General features: G+C 47.3%; 1 protein-coding gene across 5 annotated transcripts; it reads left to right on the top strand.

Moving 5' to 3' along the window:
- Window positions 1-4,791: 4,791 nt before the first annotated feature.
- Window positions 4,792-27,235, top strand: Pkm (pyruvate kinase M1/2). 5 transcript variants are annotated; one of them, XM_029542848.1, is made up of 13 exons: window positions 4,910-5,070; window positions 11,553-11,669; window positions 13,297-13,356; window positions 13,589-13,755; window positions 14,281-14,372; window positions 17,091-17,222; window positions 17,461-17,647; window positions 18,800-19,070; window positions 19,908-20,058; window positions 20,410-20,562; window positions 23,312-23,478; window positions 25,937-26,118; window positions 26,619-27,235. In XM_029542848.1, the coding sequence occupies exons 4-13, from the start codon at window positions 13,602-13,604 to the stop codon at window positions 26,723-26,725; spliced, it is 1,596 nt and encodes a 531-aa protein (XP_029398708.1). In that variant the 5' UTR covers window positions 4,910-5,070; window positions 11,553-11,669; window positions 13,297-13,356; window positions 13,589-13,601; the 3' UTR covers window positions 26,726-27,235. The 5 variants fall into 5 exon arrangements, with proteins under 5 accessions (XP_021063266.1, XP_021063264.1, XP_029398707.1 ...); XM_029542847.1 differs by lacking the exon at window positions 11,553-11,669 and having other exon boundaries at window positions 4,893-5,070; XM_029542846.1 differs by lacking the exons at window positions 4,910-5,070; window positions 23,312-23,478 and adding an exon at window positions 23,854-24,020 and having other exon boundaries at window positions 11,564-11,669.
- Window positions 27,236-27,296: the final 61 nt, after the last annotated feature.

The following is a 27,296-nucleotide window of genomic DNA, read 5'->3' on the forward strand; positions in this document are numbered from 1 at the left end:
CCTGCCTCTGCCTCCCAAGTGCTGGAATTAAAGGTGGGCATAACACCATGCCTGGCAAAAGCCCAGCTTTCCAATGGTAACAATTTCAAATTCTACTATAGCTATTGCTTTCAATAAACTATTGTCTTCTGTGACCTTTATCGTATTTCACAACACCTTCTTACCTAAGTATCTTACTTGAGTTGTGGTTCCTGACATTTTGAAAAAGTCAATACCACTCTTAAAGACCCTTCCCAAAGAACCTTCTTCATTGTCTTCCTAAGCCCTTATGACTAGTACATTATAAATGGGTGTGGTAGGGTTCATCTACAGTCTCAGCTTATTCCCTGGGGGCCAAGACAGGAAAACCAGTTAAGCCCAGGATTTCAAAACCAATCTGAGCAGCTAACCAAGAATCCCTTCTCAAAAAGGAAATAGCTAGTATATTCTAACACTCTTCTACGACTCAGGCCTAACAGAAATAATAGTTGACCAAGTTAATATCAGTGGACACATGCAACTGAAAATCCTCCTGGAAAGACTTTTTAACCCATAATATGGTATCAGAGATTGCTAACATACTTTGGTTCTTATAAATTAGTTTCCAGGTAGTGTGCAGAGTACCTTAATATTTTGATAACATATTACTGTGTTAGTATATGTTGTTGCAAGCATGCTACATATATATGGATTCCTAATTTTCACAAAAGCCTCAGAAATAGGTGCTATTATTCCCATTTTACAGATGAGAAAATAGTCTTAGAGAATAAGGAATTTGCTATGTTCCACAGCTAATCATAGTAACCTGATTCCAGAATTCCTTTTCTGGTTCTGTGATTATAGCCTCATTTACTGCTGATAGCAAAGATAGAAGATACATTTTCTTCAGAGACCGTAAATGTGTCTGGAGCAATGGTTCTCTTTTTTTTTTTTTTTTAATGGTTCTCAACCTACTTAATGTGGCAACCTCTTAATACAGTTCCTCATATTGTGGTGACCTCCAACCATGAAGTTATTCTTGTTGCTACTTCATAACTAATTTTGCTACTGTTATAAATCAGCTGGTGCTCTAACTGGACCTTAGGTGTGGCTCCTCACATGTTATATAGCATTTTTGGCAAATTTTCCTACTTATAAACATTTTTATATCAATGAAATCGTACATATTTTATAGTTCTCCACTGGAAAGCTAATCTCAGAAGTTCATAATGCCTGATAATTCAGAACATGAGATTAAAAAATTCTAGCCAAAATCAAGAATGCCTTCCTAAAGCAGAGGCTATGGCCAGGCTGCAGCACCTCTGCTTAATATATAAAGGGTCTGGGTTCATTCCTCTGCAGTGAAAAAAAGAGGAAGAAAAAGCCTTATCTGACAGAATACCTTCACTGCAGAGAAAATTGCTTGGCAGAGCTCTTGTTTTTCTAGAAATACCTGCTCACAACCATGGAGGGAGACTTGGGGTCCTGGCTACTTAGAAGGTGAAAGGGCTGGGGTCCATAAAGACAGGTGTGAGCTACAAGATGGCATTTTTCACACACACACAGCCTTATGGCACACACACACAGCCCACCTTTCATTTATCTGGGTGTAAGCAATCTTGCCTCACAGGTCAGGAAAAGGAACTGTTTTCCTCAATGCTAAGTAGAGAGTATATTGGACTCAAAATTTAAAAACTCCTTGAACTTCACCTTCCTTCCTATCCTTGGTAGTTTTCCATACAGGCTGGGTGTGGCCATGACTCAGTTTGTGGTCAGGATGTGGCCATCAGCTGGGGAGGAGCTTCCTTCTGCCTGTAATTCTCGCTGGGAAGGAGCAGCAGTGTCTGCTGCTGAGTCATTACTGGCTCTTGCAGAATTATTCTGGATAGACCTAGGGATATCTTGGCTTCTTCTAGGTGGTGAGGAGGAAGTTCTGTGGATGACACAATTCCACTGGAGCCCTCCAGCCCCAGGGATGAGAAAAAGATAAGCTTCAGTTCATTTAGATGAGCTACAAGCTTCTGGAGCAAAGGACTTTCACAAATTGAGTTTCAGACCACCTCATGCTGTCACCACCATAGGACCAGAGATGCTGCTCTCTTAAAACTTTCTGCAGAAATAACTTTGCACAGAAGAGGACCCGCAGTCTCTTTAGTTCTAGTTGTCCTTGGAATGGGTGAATCAGGCAGCCAGCCTGTAAGGGCAGACACAATGTAAAGAACACATCTAAGGAAAAGGTGGCACATTTTAGGAAAAGTGCACTTGATTCACTGTTTCATGTCTTCACTTTTTTTTTTCTCCCCAGAATATTTATTTTTTATTGTTTGGTTTTTTGAGACAAGGATTCTGTCTGTATCTCTAGCTGTCCTATAACTCATTCTGCAAACCAGGCTGGCCTCAAACTCAGAGATTTACGTGCTTCTGCCTCCATCCAGATGCTGAGATTAGAGAAGTGTGTCACACTGCCCAGCTGCAAAATATTAAAGTTGTTTAATATACAATTTTTCATTGATCATTTTGAAAGTCCCTTATTGGAAAGATAATTATTTTGGCTGATGATGAACAGTAGCCACAGTGATCATTCTGTACTTCCACATGGATAAAGCTCATTCCTTCTTGAGACATAGGTGTTTCTGAGGTAATAGTTGTAATATTTTTGTGGTGTGTGGTTTCCCCTGAATTAGCAGCAAACCTGGGGCTATATGTCCTTTAGAATGATGTGAAGTCATAGGGGAGAGGGAAGCCCGCTGATCTCTGTTCTGAGGCAATGAGTGGGCATTGTTGGACTCATTCACAATAATTAACTGATCAAACTCCACCCTGGGAAGTAGGGATTGTCCTCGAGTTACTTTTAACGGACTGTACATGTTAAATTATAGTTATAGTCATAGGGCTAGTGATTAAACTAGAACAAAGATAAGATACAACCTAACTATGTACTCCTCTATATCATGCCGATTTCTCAGCAGAAGCAAGATAGTATATCTTTAAGAAGTCACTGTGACACATTCTATCATACTGTAGTCTGCCACTTCCCATGGATCCCATTTGTGTAACTGTCAGATCACTGAAGCCTGGAGATGAAGAGCAGTTCTCAGCTACCACCAGTTCTCCAGTTTAATGGGTATTCATATCAGTCTGGGACCACATCCAGATTGGCCTGGAGTTCTGCCTCAGTCCCTAAGTGTCAAGGTCACAGACTTAAGATCACCCAACTTTGCATCTAGATTTGTGGTGATGGTAAAGTGCGTGCATTCATATGTGTGTGTGTAAAAGAAAGAGAGGAGAGAGACAGAGGGAGAAAGAGAATCAATATGAATCTGTGACTGAAATCGTAGCCTGGCCGGGCGTGCGGGCGTGGTGGCACAGGCCTTTAATCCCAGCAGCACTTGGGAGGCAGAGGCAGGTGGATTTCTGAGTTCAAGACTAGCCTGGTCTACAAAGTGAGTTCCAGGACAGCCAGGGCTACAGAGAGAAACCCTGTCTTGAAAAAAACAAAAAACAAGCCAAAACAGCAACAAAAAAGAAATCCTAGACTGTGTGGGCCTAGATCTCACTGTGTAGCTCAGTGTAGCTCAGACTGACCTTGGCCTCTTGAGCATTGGAATTACAGGTGTGAGCCATTATGCATGATTCTCAGTATGCATAGTGGACCTCAACATGAGTAGATAGCTGTCACCCTGTTGAACACTATGGTTCTAGTTTTTTATTTTTTATTTTTTTGGTCCAAGGCACAAAGAGGTCATTTCTTCTACCCCCTTCTCTGGCAGAAAGGAATTTTATTTTCTCTACAGATATAACCACTTCCCCTCCCCCAATTTCATGTTCTTTCCACCTTAATAACAAAGCATTTACTTCCCTAAACTAAGGGGACCAAGGGGGCTTACAGAAGAAATTAAAAAACTTTATTTCACTACAAATTGCGTTAATGATGTTACCCTTCCCTCTAATTTAAGCTGACCGAAAATGGGATGAAGGCCTGTGACTCAACTCTAAATAAGTGTCTGCTTGAAATGGTCACACCCATCTTTTCCCAAGAAAAACAAAAGAACAAAATCCCCCAAAACCTAAGGTACAGTCTTCCCAGAATATGGCAGCATTGTATCTGCTTTCAAAACTCTGCGGAATGAAGACTAGTGTTAAAACTAGTTAGTTGGGAAATTAGAAAATACTTTGTAGGGAAAAAGATTGTTAAAGAAGGCTCCAATACTACAAATTTAAATACATACACGACTGAATCCAAAACCAGTGTCGACTCCTGCATAGATAATGGCTACGCGTAGGTCAGTTCTGCACTAATTACCTTGGATTGGTTTGCTGCGTCCAGGTCCAGGCATTTTAAAAGTGCAGGATTCGAGACCCTACTCAAAGTATTAACATGGGTCCAATCTGGCCCTCCTTGTTAGGAGGTCGCGCTCACGTTCCAAAAAGAGACTAAGTTCTTCCTACCCAGCCTCTTAAGTCTGAAACCCTCTAGGAGGCAGCCCAGACCTTCCACCACTCTCTTGTTCCCATCACCCCAGCTTCCCATTCTGCTCAGCCTCTGAGGGTGTACTGGGGCGGGAGCCGGGAGGGTGGAGAGTCTCCGGGCGGGGCTGGAGGAATGTCCGTGGACCTATAAATCTGGGCACCGCCCTGGTAGGCCAGGGCACATGGGGAGACCTGGGCAAAAGGCCAAAAAGGGAACATTTTGCAGCCGCTCAAGTCCTAAAGCAACAGGTGGCGGTGGCGCCCGGGAATCTAGGGGTGGTGGAGTCGGCCCGGTGGGCGGGCCCTGCTTCCTCACCACTTCCCCATTGGTCAACAGAATAACCCGTACGCAATTTTGGTCGGCGATGTCCTTCCGCCAAGGAAGGTAGTCCTCCTCAAAAGGGCAACCTGCTTGTCCCGCCTACCCTGAGCTTCTCAGAAGGTGCGGGCGCCCGTTGAGAGGCGGGGCGCCACCGGCCGCCGCCCGGATTGGGCGAGGGGCGGGACTGCGGAGGGATTGCGGCTGTCCGCAGCTGTGATAACCTTGAGGCCCAGTCTGCGCAGCCCCGCACAGCCGCGACGCGTCCTCACTCGACACACGTCCGCTTTAGGTATCGCAGCAGGAACCGAAGTACGGCCGAGGTGAGCGGGGAGAACCTACGCCATCTGTCCCCTGAGCCGATGCCCACTGGTGTGTAACGCAGGCCTGCCTCCCCACGGAGGAATCAGGCGCCACTCATTGAGCATCCCACTCAGGGTTGGGGAGAAGCCACTCTTGAGCCCAAGTCTTGGTCTTCCAAATTGAGGGGGGCTGGCTAGCTCCTTTCCCACGGTCTCGTTCTGCTCTTCTCAATCTGGTTCCAGCCTCTTACTATTATCTTACTATTGCTATCCTCGCCACCCTGTTCTGGCCCTGCTCCAATGCTCATTCTCCTACATCCACTAGTACTTACGTCCTTCATCTTAGCTCTGTGCCCTCCTCATTCGGTGCCCTCCTCGTAATCTCTACTTGAAATAACTCCCCTGCCCGCCCCCATTCAGCCTCCGCGTTCATCCTCTTTTCAGGTCAGCGTGCTCTTCCCGCGCCAGTGTTCGCAGCTCCTCGTCGCCCCTCCCCCCCTCCGTTCCGGTCACGTCCGCGCCACAGCATCCTTTCTACCTCCATATCCTCGCTCCTCCCCCTCGCAGCTTTTCCCCTCCCCCCCCCGCATTCTAGTCACGTCCGCGGACTCCTCGTGGTCCGGTGCAAGGAGGTAGGATGCAGTCACTAGCGGTCCTGGGTAATGCAGCTACAAATTACGTAACTTTTGTATTCCCGATGGCCTGGCAAGAAAGGATGGCGGCTATTGCTGCCTGTTTTGTGTGCCCGCAGATTTTTGGTGGTGGGCACGGGCCCTCGGTGCTCTCGCGCTCCATCCTGCGGCGGAGGGGCGGCACGTACCGCGGGGCGTCTTGATCAATCGGTCGTGCTGCTCCCACGTGCTGGCGAGGGGAGGGTGGGCGATCAACCCATACCCGTTCCCGAAGCTGGAGCCCTAGGTTACCAGGACGTACATAGCCCACAGAGCTCAGTCTAATTAGGGAAGCAGATTTTGTCAAGTCAGTGCTTTGAGGAAGATGGGGCTGCATGCGCAAGGTGGCCAGCATACTGGTATTGAAAAAGTCGGGCATCTTCTAGTCTTAAGACTATAAAGACCCAGTAAATACCCAGTCATAGTAAGATCTCGATCACCTTTTCCAAATCCAGAACATTGGTAGTTTGGAAAAAGTGAACCTTATAGTGAAAATCCAGTCGTGCATGGAGGCAGCTAGATTTTGGAATCCGGTGTGATCTATTAATATTCTTGGATTTGGCCTCTGGTCCTGTGTCACTCCAGGCTGCTAAATTACTGGTCTCTTTGTAAGTACGGAGCATCCTCGATGTAGTGACTAACCTCGGGCGAAATACCCAAAAGGGCATGCATATATCCTTTTTGTCAATGAATGAAGTAGTTACTTTGAAGGCCTCCAACTTGAGTCTGTCTCCTTGCCATTTTTATGCACACTAGGAGTAAGCTATGGGAGGCAGGTAGGCTTTGAATACCCAGTATGCGCATGGAAACAAATTCTCTCTGGAATCCCGTCAGTGTTTACAAAGTAACTAATGGTACATTGCAACTCTCCTGAGAAAGAGCCATCTAAAGGGCGAAATCTGTGCAGCCTTTGTCTTTGGCGGTGAGGGTAGAAACAAAGAAACAGGTACCCAGATAGAAGCCTTCCGGTCCTCTCTGTTCAAGTAAGCCTTTTATGCCTTCTGGCTTGTAGGAAGTTAGGTCTGGTACTGTTGCCCCAACAGAACAGGGTGGGGGGGGACCCAAGTCAAGACTCAAGATAGCATTGTTAGCAAATAATTTGCCCTCTGATGGCCTGATTATGCTGTAGGTAAGGCAGTGAGGGTGTTCTTTGGGAAAGTAGTGTAAACCATCACCGGGTCTGGGCAAGATGACTCAACCTTTCAACTTTGCGGCTTTTGAGAAAATTTTCTTCCTTGGGTGAGTGAGGGGACCACACTTGTTCTCCGAAGTGTTGTAAGGTTCCCTCTTTTTTTGTGAGTCAAATAGCGTGCATTTTCCCTGAATTAAACTTGTCTCGCCCAGACTGAGTGTGGTGGTTCGAATCCCAGCACTCGGGAGGAAGGCCCGTGAATTTGAGACCATGTAGGGGGTGATACCCTGTCTCCAAAGGCACTAAATTTAGGTGACCATAAGAGTGGAAATGTGGAGTGGCTGTTTCTAGTCTGCATGTTTTCATAATTGAATGATTGGCACAGCAGCTTTTCATAGAACAACCAGTATCCAGATTGGCAGTTTCTGTGGATGCATTTCTGAATTATTGCTTAAGCCAAACTATATGAATACTAACCACTTATTTAGTACATAGCTATTTTCATTTTAAGCATTATATTTTAAGTTATCTACTTTGTAGGGAAATTTGTTCTGTAATGGGTTAATATCTGTTTGCCAGCACTCAGGAGGCAGAGGCATGCAGATCTGAGTTTGAGGCCAGCCTACTCTACAAAGTACCAAGACAGCCAGAGCTACACAGGAACCCTGTTTTGGGGGTGGGTGTTGGGGGGAATGTATCTCAGCTAAGTGTAATGGCCCTTGATCCCTTTATTCCCAGCCATCTGGAGGCAAACTGGCTTTAAGTTCAGTCCAGCCAGTGAGTGACTTAGCACATTTCATAGCTGACTCCAAACAGATTTATGGGGGCTGGATATGCCATCTGTGTTATGGACATGTTGGTCACAGGAAACGCTATTTTATTTCTTAAAGCTGTTGATTGCTTAATATTGAGTGGAAGAGATGAGGAAGTAGCTATGGACAGAAAAGTAGAGAAAGTGTTTCTTGCCTTAAACTCACATTGGGTTCTCAGCATCTTTAGCTTTTCAGCAGCAAGTCGAGATGAGTTGGGCAAGAACTAAGCTGGAGATTGAGGTAGAGGAAAATGACTTGGTTGACTTTCAGTTTCTCAATCATCTCAAATACCCACAGGCAAGTTAGCTGCTTACTGCTTCTGGTAAAGGACCAAGTCATCTCTGTAAACTGCACTCATAGAGACTATAATAGGAGTAAATGACAGACTGTATGACGAAGAACATTCTTCCTGCCCTGGAACATTCGTGCGTCTGAGATTTTTACCAAGTCAGACTTAACGTTGGATATGTAGTAGTCAGTAGAGGTGAGCCCCACGTGGGTCGTGGCCTGCAAAACTGCTGGATCTTAAGGCCTAGTGTAACTACTCAGTTTCTGAGGTGGTCTCAGGGCACCACCAGCTGTGCCGTGAGGCCACACCCCTACTGTGGTTTGTGCCTGTCTGCACGTAGGAGGGAGGTCTGGGCTGCAGTACCTTAAGTGGCCTCTAGGGCGCTCTGAACATTTCCTGGGGCCTGACTCCAAAGGAAGCTGTATTCCAAATGTGAATAACCTACAGGCTATATTGACCTTAAACTACTGGTGTCTCCAGCGTAAAAGATTTTACCCTGTGCCTTGCCCACTTTGGAGGAGTCAAAGGTTTGATTTCAGTGTAGAGAAGGGCTGGGTGTAATGGAACGTATTTGTAATCTCAGACAGGAGGATCTGAGTTTGAGGACAGTTGGGATTTGTAGAGTCCTTGTCTCAAAAAAAATTAAAGTAGGGAAGGAGCTGGCAATATATCTGATGGAATGTTTGCCTATCATGCACAGAACTGTGGTCCATCCCTAGTACTACATGAAATGCACATAGTAGCACGTGTCTGTAATAACACTGAGCAAAGGACATTGGGATTGGAGAAGTTGTGAGTTGGAAAAAAGAAAATGGAATATGAACTGAATAAAATCAGAATGCTATTTAAGTTTTGGAAACTATAAAGATAAGAAGTCAGTAGTGTTGGTGCTAAGTTCTGGGTGGGAGAAATAAGATCCCACTCCCTAGGAAAAAGGCAGTCGGGCAGGCAGAAGTCTTAAGTAGGTCAGTGCTCTTGGACAGCTGGTGCTGCCTTGTGTCTTTAATCGCCCCACCTCCAACTGTGTCTCCCGGCTGAGCTGGTGCCTCCTGTTGCTGAGACCATTGTGCATTCTGTTTACACCTGGTTCTCTGGGCTTCTGAGCCAGGGTCCAGAGCACAGGCAGCATTCCCGGAAACACTGGCCCTTCAGACTGCTAAGGAAGACCGCGTGTGCCAACCGACCAGCAATTTCTGCAAGTCACCACCTCCTTCCTGCTCTGGCTAGTTCTCCGCTCTGCACAGCTGAGTTAGAAGCCAGGAAGTCCCTTGCTTTGAGGAAAGTAGGACTGTTCAGGTTAAGATTAAATAGAGGGCTGGTTTGGGTTGATTTCTTTTTCTGTCTAGTTGTTTTGACCTCAGGAATTTTAACTTGACTCCACCAGGTGGTAGCCTAGTAAGAGCAGACCTTTTCTGAGAGAGAATTTGCCCTCTGTACATGGTAGCACATGCCTTTAATGGCAGCACTCAAAGTCTCTGCTCAAGTGATCTATACCCTTGATACTGCACACTTAATTTTGTTGTATTCTGGGTACTGTGCTCCAGGCCTTACCAGTTTCTGGGGATGGAACTGTTACCTGCTTTGACCCTGGTGTTGGCTTCGCTTGTTAGGATCACTCCTATAGATCTTCCCTTCCCTCCAGAGGAAGGGACCTAGATGGCAGGGTGACCAGCGTGTTGCATGCCATCATTCGGCCTTTCTGATGGATGAAGCCAGATGATCTTGGGAACTGGGGAAAGTAGGCTTGGGGTGACATCAGAGAATGGTTGCTACAAAGCCCTGTTCCTAGGCCAGGCTGCTTTATTGGGGCAGCAGTGATTTGGACCTACATGAAGATGTATTGGTGGAGTGAGGCATGACCTTCCAAGTGTGTTGGCTCTAAGAAACAGGGTGGCATTTTTGGTTTGGGGATTTTTTTTTTTTTAATGACCTTTGTTCCTGACACGAGGGAGATGAATGTGAAGGGGCAAGGAGAACTGCATGAGACAGGAAAGGGCAGAACCAGGTAATCAGAGCCAAGCTGGGCCTGTGCATGCTCAGCTACAGCCCAACTGAGGCCTGGGCTGGTGTCTCCTTTCTCACAGAGGGGCAATGGCTCTGAAGAACATCCTGCTTCAGGGGCTCAGGTTCAAGAGTAAGGCTTCTGCCTCGGGGCATGGTGTCTGCTGCTGTCGTGGGACACACCGGGTTTCTGCTGCCGGCTGGAGGTTGGCTGTGCATGTGGGTGCCTCCTGAGGAGGAGGATGCTGTAGTGAGTTGGCTGGCATGGGTGGGGCCGCATGTCCTGGCAGTCACTGCTACAGGTATTTGACCAATGGGGCAAGTCCTGCTTAGGGGCCCACCTTACCTTAAGGAACAAGGCTGGAGCTGCTGTCCTGGGCCAGAAAAGACTTTTAAAAGGGTGTCCTACTTATATTATACTATAGATAGGTAGTTGGCTGGACTTGTGGGGCTCTGGAGGCCATGGGATGGGCAGAAGAGCTGTGGGTGGGTGAGAGGGTGGGGCTCCAGGTCAGAGCCTTGGGAGTGAAAAGAACTGGGTTCTAAGAATGAGGTTGGTAAGGGTCTTGAAACCCTTGTAAGGTTTGTTAGAAGTCTATTTAATTGTATCCATCCATTGAAACACGTGTATTTATTTGTCACTTTGTATATGGTAGCAAGGTAAGTCCACTCGGCAGACTTCATGTTTAATTCTAGATAGAGAAATGGGTTATGTATATGAAATTTTACCTGCTAAATTGCATCCTGAGCCCTGGAGGGCAGAGGTGCTTGTCTGTCAGAACATCCTTGTTGCACAACAAAGATTGTACTGTCAAGCCTGAGACCAGTCAAAACAGGAAAATTGCTGGACTCCGGCATGGAATAGGTTGTGTTCATGAAATGGATTAGCCACACACTTTTGAGGAGGTAGCTTTTAGTCAATGGATTAAGTTGCTCTTCCCGGGTCAGTGAAGCTGCTCTGCTGAGCACTCATGAGGGCATAGAGAACACACATCTATAGGACGCAGGGCTGATGCGGGGAACTTCACAGTGAGCTTTATAGGTTGCATGGGAGTAAATGTGTCATTTTTCAAAGACTGAACTTAGTTTCACATCAGTTATTACTAAAGGATATGTTGGGCAGATAAAAGTAGGTGGGTTTTGTTGAAGACCACTCTGGCCTATGTTGTACCTCCAGGGTGTTTCAGGGATATGTAGTAAGATGCTGTCTCAGAAGAGGAGGGCGGGGACGTTGTAATACATGCTGCCACCCAAGGTAGCAGGAAACAGCAGCAAGGGTCAGTGAGGTAGCTTGGAGACACACACAAACTTGCTTCTGTCCCCAGAACCTGAGTGGTGGGAGAACACAGTTGGTGCTCTTATCCCTGCACGGTGCCCACCAGGTACCCCCTAAAACTAAACAGTAAATTTTGGGTATTGGGGGAATAAAGTACTTCAAGGAACCCAGTAAGGGGTCAACTTTTACCACTGGGTTTTTTATTTATATCTTCTCCACTGTATATCTGTTTTAATGTAGCTAACAGCAACTTTTGTCTTGTTATTAAGGTCATTACCACAAAGAGCTTAGTTATATTCAGCTTTCACCTTAATCCTTGTAGCTCTTCAGGGCAAAGCATACTCAGCTCTGAGCGGTCTTTACAAGTGAGGCCACCAAGCTGCATTGGGTCAACAAAACAGCAATATGCCATCGGAAGCCCAGACCCAGAGAAGGAAAGGTATGATCTGAGCACTGCTCCTCACTCAGGCACGGATTTGTGAGGGCACACTCGCCTGGTGGCTGGCTTTTTCAGTATTTTTCAGACACTGTCCTGGTGTCTGTCCCGCTCGCTTGTCCCATCGCAGTCACAGCAAGGCCTTTGTGCCTCATTGGCTTGGTGGACCATCTGTACTGTCCCTTAGTGGCCCCTTAACATAAGCCTGGCAGGGAGCCGTGAGAGTTTGCCAGTTGTGTTCATTTCAACCATGAGTGGACCAAGGACCTGGCTCCCTGGGGCATCCTGTTGTCTGCAGGACTTCTCACATTGCAGAACTCACCTTGGCAGAGACCAGGAGCTCACTTAACAAACAAGGTGCGGGGAGGTGAGACTCTGGAGAAGGTGACTTGATGTCTGGTGTGTCTGGTAGAGTTAGCAATGAACAGTGTTGGCCACTGGTTTCTTCCCTTTAAAAGTTCTCAATTCTGCAAAGAATGTAGTGCTTGCACCCCTGTAATCCCAGCACCCAAGAGCTGGAACATGAGACTCATGAGTTCAAGACAAGCCTGGGCTACACATACAGGCCTCTGGTTTTTGATGACTAGTGGGTGGCTGAAGTCTCAGATTGCAGAGACAGACTTAGGTACATGGTCTCCAGGTGTCCAGAAAAGCCATAGTTCCGGGGAGAGTGGGCGTCCTCAACTGTGGAGCACAGGCTGAAGACTGCTCAGGAGTTTGAGAGGAGCCCTGTGGCCTGAAAACTCAGATGAGAAAGAATGTCAGCTTCATTCAAGCCTCAGAGTCTGCGAGCTACAGCCCAGAGCTCTCCCGAGAGTTCTGTCCTCTAATCAGCTGACTATCCAGCTCAGTGAGCACTTAGTTGTAATGAAGTAAAGCGAAGGTCAGGACAGCTGTTGGGGTTGTGACCTGGGGGGTAATTGCCTGGAACAGATGTTCACACTACGGAGTGCTATACCTGTCAGATAGAGAAAAATGCTCCAGACCTCAGGCTGGGGAAGCTAGGTCAGCCCTTGGAAAGATTAAAGAGGTAACTTTAAGGTCAGCCTAGGTTGCACAGTGGATCTCAGGCCAGTGTAGAGTGGCTACTGTGTGATTCCATCTCCTAGGTCACAGAAGACTCCTTGGTGAGGTTGTAATGACTTTGGGGCCATTCCAATGCCCTTGTGCAAAATTTGCTTTGTATGTCTTGTGGGTGGTACTGTCTGCTTGGTTTGGTTTGTTGTTTGTTTTTTTTTGTTGTTTTTTTGTTTTTGGTTTTTTGCTAGTGAATTATGGAATTTTGCTTCCTCCAAGAACTTTTTTGTTCCCTGTAATTTGGAGCTTCGTTACTCTTGTGTCTGATGGAAGCTAAAGAATACATTTAGGTATACCTAGGACTTTGGGAGTAAAAAGAAAGGCCTTGAGACAGGGTTTTCTCTCTTGTTTGCAGGACCACTTTAGGTTTGGATGAACGAGATAGAGGCCATGCTGAGTATCCTACCAAAGGGCAATCCTACTTGGGGATTTGACATGATAGGCTTCCCAAGATGTTTGTGTGCTAGCATACTAGTTACAGCATGCTCTGGGGGATGCTTCTTACTGTAACTTTGGAGGTTCCCTTGTGTGAGTAAAGTGATGTTCTTTCTAGGGTTGATGAGAAAGACAAGGCGACAGCCCATGTGAGAAGCTGCTTAAACCGGCGCCCAGGGTATGGGAGTTGCTCTTGTTCACCAAGGTCTTTGCTGTTTGCTCCTAGTCACAAGAGCCCTTTGCCCAATTGGAGTAACACCCACATAACCAGCACGTGCCAGGCTTCTATGCTGCTTGTGCACAAAGCAATCTTATTGGGTTAATGTGTAAGCAGGAGACAGCTTCCTATGCCAAGTGCCTCATTAAGCACTGCCTAGTCTAATTCCACTTTTCAAATCTCCGGGATCCAGGACTTCAGGAACCATGCCGAAGCCACACAGCGAAGCAGGGACTGCCTTCATTCAGACCCAGCAGCTCCATGCAGCCATGGCTGACACCTTCCTGGAACACATGTGCCGCCTGGACATTGACTCTGCGCCCATCACAGCCCGCAACACTGGCATCATTTGTACCATTGGTGAGTGTGGCCCTCCTGAGTGGAAGCTTCTGCCTGGTTGAAAAGCATAATCATTGCAGAGCTAACCTAGGTTCTGAGTGAGACACGTTCCACATTTCTAGGGGGAGAAAAGGTCTTGGGGATTGGCCATCAAAAAGAATTAGTGTGCTTTTTCTGCAGTTGGTGAGGTTCAGGGGTGGTCTTCCTTTGTAGGAGTAGTTCAGAGACCTTAGATCTTTTTCATGTGCTCTGTCACCAAAAACATTCAGTAGTTAGACATCTTGAAGGCAGAGAAAACTGTTCCCCTCCACTTTTGTGACTGGGTGGGGCCCTGAAGAATTTGTAGAAAATGCCAGGGTTCCCTCATAAATTAAGGAAGCTGACTAATACCGTAGTCTTTTCTGTACTTTGGAAAAACCTTTCTCTTAATTTGTGGAGGTAATTTAAAACAAAGGATGAAGATTTGCTTAAATGTTGAACAAATTTCAGACGTTTTCCTACCTGAATCATGATTTTCTTCCTGTGTCTCTAAATGTTTCTTGATAGGGCCTGCTTCCCGGTCTGTGGAGATGCTGAAGGAGATGATTAAGTCTGGAATGAATGTGGCTCGGCTGAATTTCTCTCATGGAACCCATGAGGTGAGTGTCAACAAGATCCAGGAGATTCAGAGATTTGTTGACGGTGGTTCTCCAGGCCGGTGTGAGTCCAGGGGTCTCAGTGAATGGAATGTTGCTCTAGAACATCGACGTTTCCCTTTGGCCAAATTGGAATAGAAACCTGGCCTGCTTTGTCACAGACCAGGGTTATCACTATCGGCAGCTTTTATGAAAAGTAAGGGTTTAGCTGGAAACCTTAGGCCATCAGATGTCTTGGCCCCGATGCCTCAGGGTTTTTACAGTGGATCCTGTGTGTCTGGTGAACCAAAAGGTCATGCTAAAGATGGAAGAGGGAGAAAGTTCCGTCTTATTTCAGACCCAAGATTGTTAGAGAGGTCTAGAGGATTTCCACATGAGACCAAGTCTAATGCACAGATGATGTGTGATTGGTGTCCCCACTCCAGTAGCATCGTGTGCCCATCATCAGTGCCCCCTCTGGGAGTGAGGTAGGGATGACCTGGGGCTGTTTATTAGGTGGTCTGACTAATGATTAGAGAGGCTGGTGTATCCAGGAAGCAGCTAGCAGCTGTTGGAAAGGTCCCCTGCTCAAGTCTAGAACAGCCCGCTCTGAGTAGATGGGCAGGTGGGGGCATTTTAAGATCTGCCTTTTAAATACTTTCTAACTTGACTGGATTTCCTTCTGGTGTTAGGGAAGGAGACCTCTCCCTGCTGCTTGGTTTCTCTGTGGACTGTTTAGAGGAAAAGTATTAACCCTGTGCTGTTTGCCCTCTGACCTTTGGAAGTTGTTTGGACTAAAAATAGATGGAGAAGAATGGTCCAAGAAGCGAACCCCTCCTTCCCAGAACATGAGGATCTTCATAGGTTCCCTAACCCATATTCCATAAATAACTTGGAGGCTAGTGCCCAAATGTCATGGGACCTGAGATGGTCCCGCAGGCACCTAAGCAGTATTTGACACATTCTTGCTGGGTGTGGTGGTACAGGGTTGTGGTTGAGGCTAGATTGGGGACTAGCCTCAATAACATAGTAAGATCCGATTGCAAACCAGGAGGGGTCATTACTTTCCAAGCTCTGTGGCTTTCCACAGGAGCTCCTAGGAAGAAACACGAAGGTGGGCCTAGTTCAGAGTCAGAAGTAGAGCCACTTGCCATGGTCCTTGTGAATAGTCTGTTCAGTCAGGCAAAAATAGATTTGGAGGCACTGACCTTTAGGGCTCTTGAATCCAGTAAAATAACACCATGTAGGAGCTCTGAGAGGGCAGGGGACAGAGAGTGTCCAGACCACTGGGCAGGCCAGCTCTGCCTTGATTTCAGACTATAAGGCATTAGAGATTAGCTGTACTTAAGACCTTTTTATATCACATGATATAGAGCTTCACCACAAGTCGGGACTCTTACTCCATGTGCACCTTCAATGAGGAGCTGGGGGGAGTGGTGGTGGTGGTGATTTCCCTGGAGACAGTGGAAATCAAGCTCCTTCCCTCTGACAGGAACATCAGCCAGCTAGCCGCACCTGATCTTGACAGCTTTGGTGGTGTCTCTAATTCCCATCTCTTGCTTTTCACATAGTCAAGATGTGTCATTCTTGCTGAACAGGCAGTACTGTACTCCCACACTGGCTTTTAAATAGCCTAAATTTAGAGCCTGTACAAGGACAGCACTGATGGCTGCCAGTCTTAACCATTTGGTTACATGACAGAAAAACCACAGCTGTGATAGTGGATAGCACAACCCAGCTCCCAGAAGTGTTGCCATGCAGAGGTTCATACACCACCAGATACTCTAATCACAATGCAGTTTTATATACAAGAGGCTGAAAAGATTGTTTATTATATAACTTGTGAATGTGCTGAGGTGCGTAACTCTGTACAGCCATAATTCTTCGGTGGAAATTAAGGGCAAAATCCAAACTTCTAGAGGACCTCTAAAGCAAACAGGCAGTTGGTAGTCACAGTTTTGGGATATCTGGAGCTGGGTTACTGGGTGTTCAACCTTGTGGATGAATGGGTGGTTCCAGCTCTGTCCGAGTCTTCTCTTCGGTAGATAACAAACAGGCTTGCAGGTGTCTTTGCTGTGCTCTGGTTCAAGGACCAGTTTCATAAAGTGCTGAATCGAATGGACCAGTGTCACATGGATATGCACTGGCAACAAACTATTTTCCTATCTTGGCTCTGAGTCCCAGATAGGAAAGGGAAAAGGTTTTGGGGAAGGAAACTTTGTTACAAGTCCAGAAAGCAAAGGCAGTTGCACTGGGGTGGCTCCTGGTCTGAGAAAGTGGTTGGGAAAGCAGTGTGACTAGAGCAATGAGCTGTTTAGCTCGGCCATTGCTCGTTAAGTCAACAGCTTTGAGTTTGAATTGCAGTTGGGATCAATAGTGAAAACAGATAGGCGGCCGGGGCAGAAATCTTCAAACACAAATCCTGGGCCTTTGCTTGTCCTGGTTGTTAGCATCCTTTGGTGAGTCCTAGGGACACTGGAACAACAGAAGTTGACACACAGGATGGGTTTATATTCTTCCCTTTAATAGGTTTTGGTGGCAATGTTCTGGAACGTTGAGAAAGTTGGAGTTGATGCTGTTATGTAGAGGGAGGAATGGATATTGCTAAGGTTAGGAGAAAGGTGAAGGTCAGGATTCAGAAATGCTTTTCTTTGCTAATTGATCAACTTTGGCTCCAGGGTGGGAATTGGAAACTGGACAGGGGTGTGGAGGACACAAGTCAGTCTGCCCTTCTTTTTCCAGTACCATGCTGAGACCATCAAGAATGTCCGTGAAGCCACAGAAAGCTTTGCATCTGATCCCATTCTCTACCGTCCCGTTGCGGTGGCTCTGGATACAAAGGGACCTGAGATCCGGACTGGACTCATCAAGGGCGTGAGTATCTAGGATGGCTTATTGTCATCTGCCTGGTAGGAACTGGTAGGGGCACATTTTGGCTATGTAAATAACCTACTTAGTCTTACTCTGGGGACAGGTATTTTGTTTTATTGTTTCCTCAATATACAAATTCAGGATTTAGAGAAAGGTTTCTTGAGACTTTGAGCCAGAGCGCCCCCATCAGGGGCATTGGCTTCTTGAGTTCATACACCCATGTGCTGGCTTTGATCTCTAGAGTGGCACTGCAGAGGTGGAGCTGAAGAAGGGAGCCACTCTGAAGATCACTCTGGACAATGCTTACATGGAGAAATGTGACGAGAACATCCTGTGGCTAGACTACAAGAATATCTGCAAGGTGGTGGAGGTGGGCAGCAAGATCTACGTGGATGATGGTCTCATCTCACTGCAGGTGAAGGAGAAAGGTATGTGGTTCACAGTCTGTGGCCTAATGCCAACTCCAATCCCCAGAACTCTGGCAAGCGGTCACCTCACATATATGAAGATCTGGGTTTAATTGCCAGAGGATTGAAGTCTAAGGTTATTGTTGGTATACATGCCTGACCTGTCTGAAATACTGTCTCAGACAAAAAGGCAGAGGCTGGAGAGAAGATTGGGTAGTTAAGAGTACTGACTGAGCTGGGTGTGGTGGCGCACACCTTTGATCCCAGCACTCATGAGGCAGAGGCAGACGGATTTCTGAGTTCCAGGGCTCCACAGAGAAACCCTGTCTCGAAAAACAAAAAAAAGTACTGACTGATAACTTCCAAAGGTCCTGAGTTCAAATCCCAGCAACCACATGGTGGCTCATAACCATCTGTAATGAGATCTGACACCCTCTTCTGGTATGTCTAAAGATAGCTACAGTGTGTGTAATAAATAAATCTTTGGGCCAGAGCAAGCAGAGGTCCTAAGTTTAATTCCCAGTAACCATATGATGGCTCACAAACCATCTGTACAGCTGCAGTGTACTCATATACATAAAATAAATCTTCTTTTTTTTTTTTTTTAAAGAAAAAGGCAAATAACCCACAAAGGTCTGGGTACCTTTAGCCCTTAATCCTGGCATTCGGGATGCTAGGAAGGTAGATATATCTCAGTATATAAGACTTATGTAAGACTACTATTATATGACTTAGGATGGTAGTTAAAATTTACTTATTCTAAATACCTTGTGACAGTTTAAGAGAGGGTTTCCTATAGCTAGTCTTGAACTCTTCTGTTTCCAAATACTGGCATAAAGAATATACACCACCATGTGTGACTATTTGTTTATTCATTAATTTGAAGCAAGGTTTCCCTTTGTAACCTTGCCTGACTTGGAATTAACTGTGTAGACCAGGTTGGTCTTGAACTCAAAGGTCTGCATTTGCCTCTTGTGCTACCATACCTAAAACATTTCCTGAGCAGTCTGTGAGTAGGTAAAAACTGACTTGGCTTTCCTGAAGTGTTGGAGTCTTTTTTGTTGTTGTTTTGTGTGTGTGTGTGTGTGAGTGAGTATTGGAGTCTTAATTGTGGCTCTAGAGTCATCCTCCTGCCTGTTGGCTTCTTGCAAATCGAGATGGTCTTTCACACAGGTGCTGATTTCCTGGTGACGGAGGTGGAGAATGGTGGCTCCTTGGGTAGCAAGAAGGGTGTGAACCTGCCCGGTGCTGCTGTGGATCTCCCTGCTGTGTCGGAAAAGGACATCCAGGACCTGAAGTTTGGGGTGGAGCAGGATGTGGACATGGTGTTTGCATCTTTCATCCGCAAGGCAGCCGACGTGCATGAAGTCAGGAAGGTCCTGGGAGAGAAGGGCAAGAACATCAAGATCATCAGCAAAATCGAGAACCATGAAGGTGTCCGCAGGTGAGTCCTGTGACCCTTTCATTGCCCAGCCCTTGAGAAGTGTGTCCATGGTGTTTCCTGGATACCTGCTCTGCAAAATGCAGCCTGCCGGGACTGATCTAAATCAGCATCAGGGAGGCCAAGTACTTTTAGTTATCATTTTGGGACCCACCTGGAAGGCCTTCGGTGTCCATGCTACAGCTTGTAGCCTTAGAAATCTTATGGTCTGATAATGGTGCTGATGAGGAATGGCCCATTCAGCTTCCCATAGAGAATCGTGATGCTTTTAATTAAGGTGGCATTCATAAGGATGAGTGGTTTAGTAACACATGTTCATACTTGGCTTTCTCCTACTGCTTCCCTTAGACCTACTTCTGTGTGTTACAGTGGGCTTAGAGTTGGGATGGCAATTGTTAACATACACTCACTGTCCTTGGCTCTGTGTCCTTTGTACTGGGCAACTTGGAGTCTCTTTCTATCTTGATAAGCCATAGGTGCTGATGGCTTGTTCAGCCCTGGAGGAGCTGGGGAGTGGGTCAGCTCAAAGGGCAGCACTCAGTGCCCCTGGCTAAATGACAGTCCACTTTGTAGAAGACAAATTCTGTCTTTGAAGTGCCAATTAGGGAAGTACAAAATGGGTGAGGGGTGAGATGCAGACCAAAACCTCCTTGAAGTATTCATTGTGGTGTTTAAGACGTCCAGCCGGTACAATTGTTGTGCTGTGGGTATCATCCTATTGTGCTGTGGATGCCCCTGGGTGTGGTGTGACCTTTGAAAGCGTCCCCATCAGGGTCCCAGGATAGTTTTGGCCCACATTTGGCTGTGCTTCCTGTTCTCTGTTATATCTCCACTTTACAGGTTTGATGAGATCTTGGAGGCCAGTGATGGGATCATGGTGGCTCGTGGTGACCTGGGCATTGAGATTCCTGCAGAGAAAGTCTTCCTGGCTCAGAAGATGATGATCGGGCGATGCAACCGAGCTGGGAAGCCTGTCATCTGTGCCACACAGGCACGTGCTAGGAGACCTGGTCTTGTCCTGTCCTTTGGGCATATAGCTGTGATCTGTGCACCTGCACAATCTTAAGGGAATTATCTTGGCAATTATCACTGAAGATGGCCTAGGGTCTTCTATCATTTTTTTTAAAGATTTATTTATTATCTGTAAGTACACTGTAGCTGTCTTCAAATGCACCAGAAGAGGGCATGAGATCTTGTTATGGATGGTTGTGAGCCACCATGTGGTTGCTGGGATTTAAACTCAGGACCTTCAGAAGAGCAGTTGGTGCTCTTAACCACTGAGCCATCTCTCTAGCCCCCAGTGATGGTCTCTTACCAAGAGCCCTTGTCTGTCCCCTCCTAGATGCTGGAGAGTATGATCAAGAAGCCACGCCCCACCCGTGCTGAAGGCAGTGATGTGGCCAATGCAGTCCTGGATGGAGCAGACTGCATCATGCTGTCTGGAGAAACAGCCAAGGGGGACTACCCTCTGGAGGCTGTTCGCATGCAGCATCTGGTAAGTCCTCTGAGCCTGGGGTAGAAGCTCTGCCACAGGAGGCCTCTCCACCCAGTCACGGCTAGAAGAGCGAGGTGTGTGGAGGCATGCTCTGCTTCTTGATTGTCACGTTGTGCTCTCACTGCCTGCGCCCCACCACGTTGTCCTGCTCTGGTGATCACCTTTTCCATTACGTGGGCCACATCTGGCTAAAATACTGAGTGAGGTCCTAGGACTTAGTCAAGGGATGCCTCCCTCCTCACGGACCACCCCAAAGGCGGCCTCTATTCTAAAGGAGCCAAGAGTTTGTATTCTCGGGTGTTCGCCTGGTTTGGCTTCTATTTTGATCTTGATGTCCCATGAGCGATGCTTCTCTGTACCGCAGGCTGTGGCCATACTAAGTTGCTTTGAGCTGGCCTTGCATGGTGCCTGTCACATGGTACGTGCCCTTACTATGCCAGACCCAGAGTAGGGCTAGAAATAGCTCTGGGCGTGGGTGCATATATGCTTTTTTTGACTAAGGCTTCTGGTTTCAGGAAGATAGGGTCTAGCATTCAGAGCCTGAGTCAGGAAGATAGTTTGAGGCTAGGCTGGACTAGAATAAGGCATTGTCTTAGAGAAACAACAGACTCCAGCTGGCCTGACTCCTGTGGTGGGTGAGGACCCAGGGCTTCCTGAACAGGGCAGTTCACTAGGGCAACAGCGAGGACCTTTGCCTGATGAAAGCATTCTGGGCTTTCTTGAGCCAGCGAAGAACCACTCTTTTTTGTGTGTCCAGTTTCCAACAAGCCCCCAAACTTACAACAACTTAAAGAAACGAAGCCCCCTCTGGATTAGGTATCTTACTTCATTTGTGTACAGCTGTTGAGTAGATTCCATAATCTTCCCATAGTTTATCTGAATTGTAGCTGTAGCCAGGTGTGTGCCTATATTGAAACAGACCAGCTGTTTTGTAGAAGCTTGGACTCAGCTGGTCACCACCTGCTCTTGTTGGTATGGGGAGCTCGTCTTCACAGATTCTCAGTAGCATGCAGACATTCCTTTTCTCCAGTCTGTGCCTTCCTGACAAACCCCCTTTTCTAGTCACCTGCTTAGTTGTCTTATCACCTCAGAGTGGTCAGGAACAAGACCAGGTATTCTAAAGCAATCACATACATGTATTTATTTTTGTATAGCTCTGGGCAACTTATATGACCTCAAGACCTTGCCCAAGGTGGCATTTGATGAGATTAATTATAATTAATTAGTCATAACATTAAACCATTTACTGCCAAAATGAAATGTTAAATAACCCTCTGGACTTGTTGATGTAGTCTCATTATTTTTTTTCCTTTTAAACAGGAATCACATGTGATAAGTGTGGGTTTGAGCCCAGATTTGCTGTCTCAGGGCCAGCCAGCTGTCCCATGTTTGCACCATGCTGTAGCAGGTGTGGGCAGAGTAGGAGTTAGTTCTCATGTCCTGCCCTTTCCTATGAACAGACACCTTAGAACCTCCAGGCTGGGATTGCATGGCCCTGCTCAGAAGATGAGTCACAGAGTCTGGGTTAGACTGTGGCTACCCCTTCAGGGGGTTGCAAGCTTCTCTCTCATCAGTTAACTCTCAGGACAGCTTTCCCCCTTCATCTGTTCGCTGCTTCCTCCTGTGTCTAACTGATGTAGTTCATGACCTGTAATTAAGAGCTAGGCATCCCAGCTATGGTCATTTCCTGTTCATGTCCCTTGTCCTTTGGGCTGCATGCATTCCATTCGTAACCAAAAGAGTACTTTTCACTTGCAAATCTGCTAATACTACCAATAAATGTGAGTTACTGGTTTTACATCCTCTATACTAAGATACTTGGGATTACATTCTCTAAAGCTTAGATTTTCTTTCTAATGCCTGGTTTTACTTGACAGATCGTCTATATATAACACATTTGCTGTCTTGTAACAGTTTTAATTACTGAGTTTTAATTGGTGTCTTAGGCATGCATGCTTTCTCGGGTATCTGCCTCTTCACACGGCTGTTTGGTGTAGTGTTCAAGTGAGCCAGAGTTGGCCACTGTTCTGTTTAGAACTAGTGCACTGTGGAACTGGCTCTTTTGACCCCAGCTTTCAGAGCTGCCCAAATGTTTCCATTGTGAACCACATGCAAGGGCTCGCTCTTGTATGTAGGCTGAGCTGGATGCCTTGTAACCACACAGCCGTGTGTGGAAGGGAGACCTAGTTCTTCCTGTAGCTGTGTCATGAGGCAGTGTGGTCAAGTGGAAGAGTAGGTGACTCCACCTTGGCATCTTTCCTTGCCAAGGTCCTAAGGCCTAACAATATGTCCCCTTCTTAGCTTCAATCAAAAGCAAAATTTGATGGTGCCTGCCTGTTATCCTAGCACTTGGGAGGCTGAGGCAAAGAAAATAGTGATGTTTGAGGATAACTGGCGAGTTCAAGGCTGATAGGGGCTATGGTAAGATCCTATCTCAAAAACACGTGGGGGTGAGGTTTGTTTTTTGTTTTAAGAAACAAAGGGGAAAGTCCCCAAAAAAGATAATATCTTTCTAGACCGTAACTCTCCTTGTGTTTCAACAGTAAGGGGAAAGGAGAGCAGCCCAAAATTCCACACAACCAGTCCAGGAGCATGTGGGCTTTGACCACCCTGCCTCTGCATGAAGAAAAGATTTAACCTAAGGGTGCCTTCCTTCCTCTGATGTCGTTCCCTGTCTTTCTATGTGTCGTGTCTCTCTTGTTTTTGCCTTTATCCCTCTTCCTTATCCCTCCCACCCTAAACCTTACAGATAGCTCGGGAGGCTGAGGCAGCCATGTTCCACCGTCTGCTGTTTGAAGAGCTTGTGCGAGCCTCCAGTCACTCCACAGACCTCATGGAGGCCATGGCCATGGGCAGCGTGGAGGCCTCTTATAAGTGTTTAGCGGCAGCTTTGATAGTTCTCACGGAGTCTGGCAGGTAGGGCCCTAAGGGCAGGTATCATTATAGGATAACCAGCTTCTCGCACAATTAGGCCCACTATGTGCCTGAGCCGAGGCACAGCCTCTCTCCTGCAGGAAGACAGCCAAGGAGGTCACCATAGGTCAGGACCAAAGCATTCCCTTGGGCACAGTGGAAGTCACAGCACCTGGTGCAGGATGGTTCCTGTGGAGTTTCTAATCTTGCTCAGTTTTGAACATGGAGTGGCTCACCTTCTCCTGGCTATTTTTGTGCCCAGGGACATGTTCCTTACCAGTTGTCTGTGACTCCTTTCCTCCCTCTCCATTTGTGACAAAGCTCTGACAAAGCCCTGTCCCCCGTCCTCGTCCCTCTGGACGGATGTTGCTCCCCTAGATTGCCCGAGAGGCAGAGGCTGCCATCTACCACTTGCAGCTATTCGAGGAACTCCGCCGCCTGGCGCCCATTACCAGCGACCCCACAGAAGCTGCCGCCGTGGGCGCCGTGGAGGCCTCCTTCAAGTGCTGCAGCGGGGCCATTATTGTGCTCACCAAGTCTGGCAGGTAGGAGGCGGCAGTGGCTCCCGGGGGATGCCCACACTCAGTTGGCGCCTCTCCTTGGGCATGCCAAGAGTGAGTGGCTCTGCACCAGTTTAAGGCCCCTGGCTGCCACTAGAGGACTCCAGGCAGCACTCACAGGTAGACTGAACCAACTGGCTGGTTCCAGTACATGTTCACATCACAGCCTGCCTCAGAGCTGGAACAAACACCCAATTTCGCCATGATTAGTACTGTGGGGCCTTAGAACAGAACACTGTGTGGCAGATAGGCATGGCAGAGCATGCCTCTAATCTCAGCACTTGGGCCAAAGAGGTAGGCAAATGTTTGGATTTGTAGCCTGTGTGGTCTACAAAGTGAGTTCCAGGACAGAGCCCTACCTCACAAAATAGCTCAGCTGGTAAAATTCCTGACCCATCTTTGGTCCCCAGAACCCATGGAGCACGGAGAAAGCTGACCATCAGGCATGCCCAAGGGTACACACTGGAAGGATCTTGGTGGTTAAAGGATTTGCACAATCATGACCATCTGAATTTGAATCTGGCAAAAGTTTTTTTATTATTTTTTTATTTTTATTTTTTTAAAGTACACACAGAGGTCACCGGGAAAGGTGGTTTGGTCTTTAGGAGTTCTTTCAGAGGCCCAACACCTGCCTGTATGGCAGCTCACAACTGTCTGACTCCAGTCCCCCTTCTAACCTCCAGACGCTATGTATATGTGATGTACCAATGCGTGTGGTCAGAATACCCAGGCAGCTGAAATGAATGTGCAGTGGAGGGAGAGAGAGAGAGGTGCCCAATGCACCTGTGTGTCACACACATAGCACAATAAATAGATAAAAATACCCAAATGTGGTATTGTGTGCTCATGGTGCAGAGGAAGAAAGAGCAAGTTGTATGAGAGCCTGCCTACAGAAAGCCAGACACATAAAATTAGTGTGGAGGACTAGTGACTGGTTCCCTAAGGTAGTGTTCATGAACTAAGTAGCAGAAAGCTACTTGGGCCTGGCCTGAGGATGTTGGCCTCTGTGTAGGCTCGGCCATGAATGCTAGTATGTACCTGGAAGCCGGGGATGGTGGCGTGCTGAGGAGTAGAGACACTAAAACTATAGTTTTTCTGAAGTTCTGGAGTTTTAAAAGCTCTAAAATACAAGGTCTATTCTAATTCTGGGGTTTCTCTGAAGAGTTCCTGGTCTGGCTGCTACCTCCTTCCTTCAAAGCCTGTGTATGCATGAAGCAGGGTATTCTGCTGTGGAATTGTCAGTCCCCAATGCCTAGTTAGTTAATTCAGTAAGCCTGAAACAGATCTGATAGAGGTAGGCACTATCATTTATTATAGGTTGAGAATAAGGGTTCCCTCCCTTCGTTCCCAAAGGATCTTGATCGGCCAGACATTGCTCTTACCATACCTGATCACCACCCAGATTTCTAAAACCATAGAAATTCTGAGGTTTCTTTAACACCAAGTTCAGCTGCTAGGACCCCCATAGGAACAGTATAGTGCTTTGGTGAACATTGTTGGCTTCCAGGGCCTGGTAACTCTGCTGCTGTTCTTTGCAGATAACAGAAGTCAGGAGCTAGGCACATGGTGCTTAGATTGTAAAAGTTGCTGACAGCTACAGGAGTGGGTTCTGGTGAGATGGAGCCAAAGCTGCCTCACCAGATGGAAGGGTTCATGGTGTGGGAAGAATTTTACCAGCCATGGTCGTGTGGGATTATCCCGCTCTGACTACCCATAGTTAGAGCGGGATAATCAGTTTTAGAAAAGACAGGACAGGTCCGAGGGCTGGCCAGGCCTTGGGACAGTTGTCAGTGCGCAAAGCCTGTGGCCCAGAGTTGAATTGGAAGGTGCTACTTTCGATTTACTGAAAGGGTCTTAGGACATGTTTAACGGTCAGTCTTTCCAACCTGTGTCCATCTCAGGAGTGCTCACCAAGTGGCCAGGTACCGCCCTCGGGCTCCTATCATTGCTGTGACGCGCAATCCCCAGACTGCTCGCCAGGCCCACCTGTACCGTGGCATCTTCCCTGTGCTGTGTAAGGATGCTGTGCTGAATGCCTGGGCTGAGGATGTCGACCTTCGTGTAAACTTGGCCATGGATGTTGGTATGTAGCTGGGTACCAGGGGATAATGGAGTGCTGGTAATGGGGACCCTAAATGTACCACTTCCTGAAGTCCTGGGCTGGGCCTGTTTTATCACCCAGTTGTAAGATTAGCTAGAGCTACCGGGCTGGGTGGGGAACACGGGCCATTGTGGCCTTATAGAGACAAAAGGAGGCAGCTGACCCTGACTTTGGGCAAGGCTATATAAACGGAATGATGTCCAAAGGTCTCTGCATTCTGAGTTCAGCCTCAGCCCTTGTTTAGGCTAGGAGGCTTGCACCACCTTGTGGTAAGAAGTAGTAACTGTCTGGCAACCTGCTCCCCTACCCAGATTAGGATTATTAGGGCATTTATTTGCACCTGACTTGTTGGGCTTGTGTCTGGGTTGGGGAAAGTGCCACCTTGTGGTAGGAGAGAGTAATGGCTGCTCAATTAGGACTGGGTGGGGTGTTGCAGTTTTCCTCAAGTGTACCTCTACTCACCAACCTCCTTTTCCCTCCAGGCAAGGCCCGAGGCTTCTTCAAGAAGGGAGATGTGGTCATTGTGCTGACCGGGTGGCGCCCTGGCTCTGGATTTACCAACACCATGCGTGTAGTGCCTGTACCTTGATGGCCCTCTGGAGCCCCTCTCCTAGCCCCTGTCCCTTCCCCTCCCCTATTTTTTCCATTAGGCCAGCAATGCTTGTAGTGCTCACTCTGGGCCATAGTGTGGCACTGGTGGGCTGAGACACCAGGGAAAATTAATGCCTCTAAAACATGCAATAGAGACCAGCTATTTTTCATGGCCCTACATGAGCCAGGGGTGAAGGAGGAACGCTCTGACTTTATCACAGAAGGGAGGCAGCATCTCTGTACTTCGCTCCTGTAGAAAGTTGTCCGGAGTATTCCCAGCCCTAGCCTGCAGTCAGGAGACAGCAAGAATAGGGGCTGAGGGCGTGGGGCCCAGGGGCCCAGTGTAGATGATGTTTGACCCTGACCTGCTTTCCCAACAGCTTTGGCCTCCCCACTCCTTGTGCGCTCCACTGCTGTCACTGCAGACACTCCACTCTCCACCTCAGTCTCCAGGCCTGTTGCTATAGTGCCCACCTGAATGTCAATAAACAGCAGCTGAAGCACCTGTGTTCTGTTTTGTTTTTTTCTGGGGGTTTGGGGTGGTGGTCGAGCCCTGCCCTCTGAGCAGT

This window comes from Mus pahari, chromosome 10 (genome assembly GCF_900095145.1).
Source record: "Mus pahari chromosome 10, PAHARI_EIJ_v1.1, whole genome shotgun sequence".
NCBI lineage: Eukaryota > Metazoa > Chordata > Mammalia > Rodentia > Muridae > Mus > Mus pahari.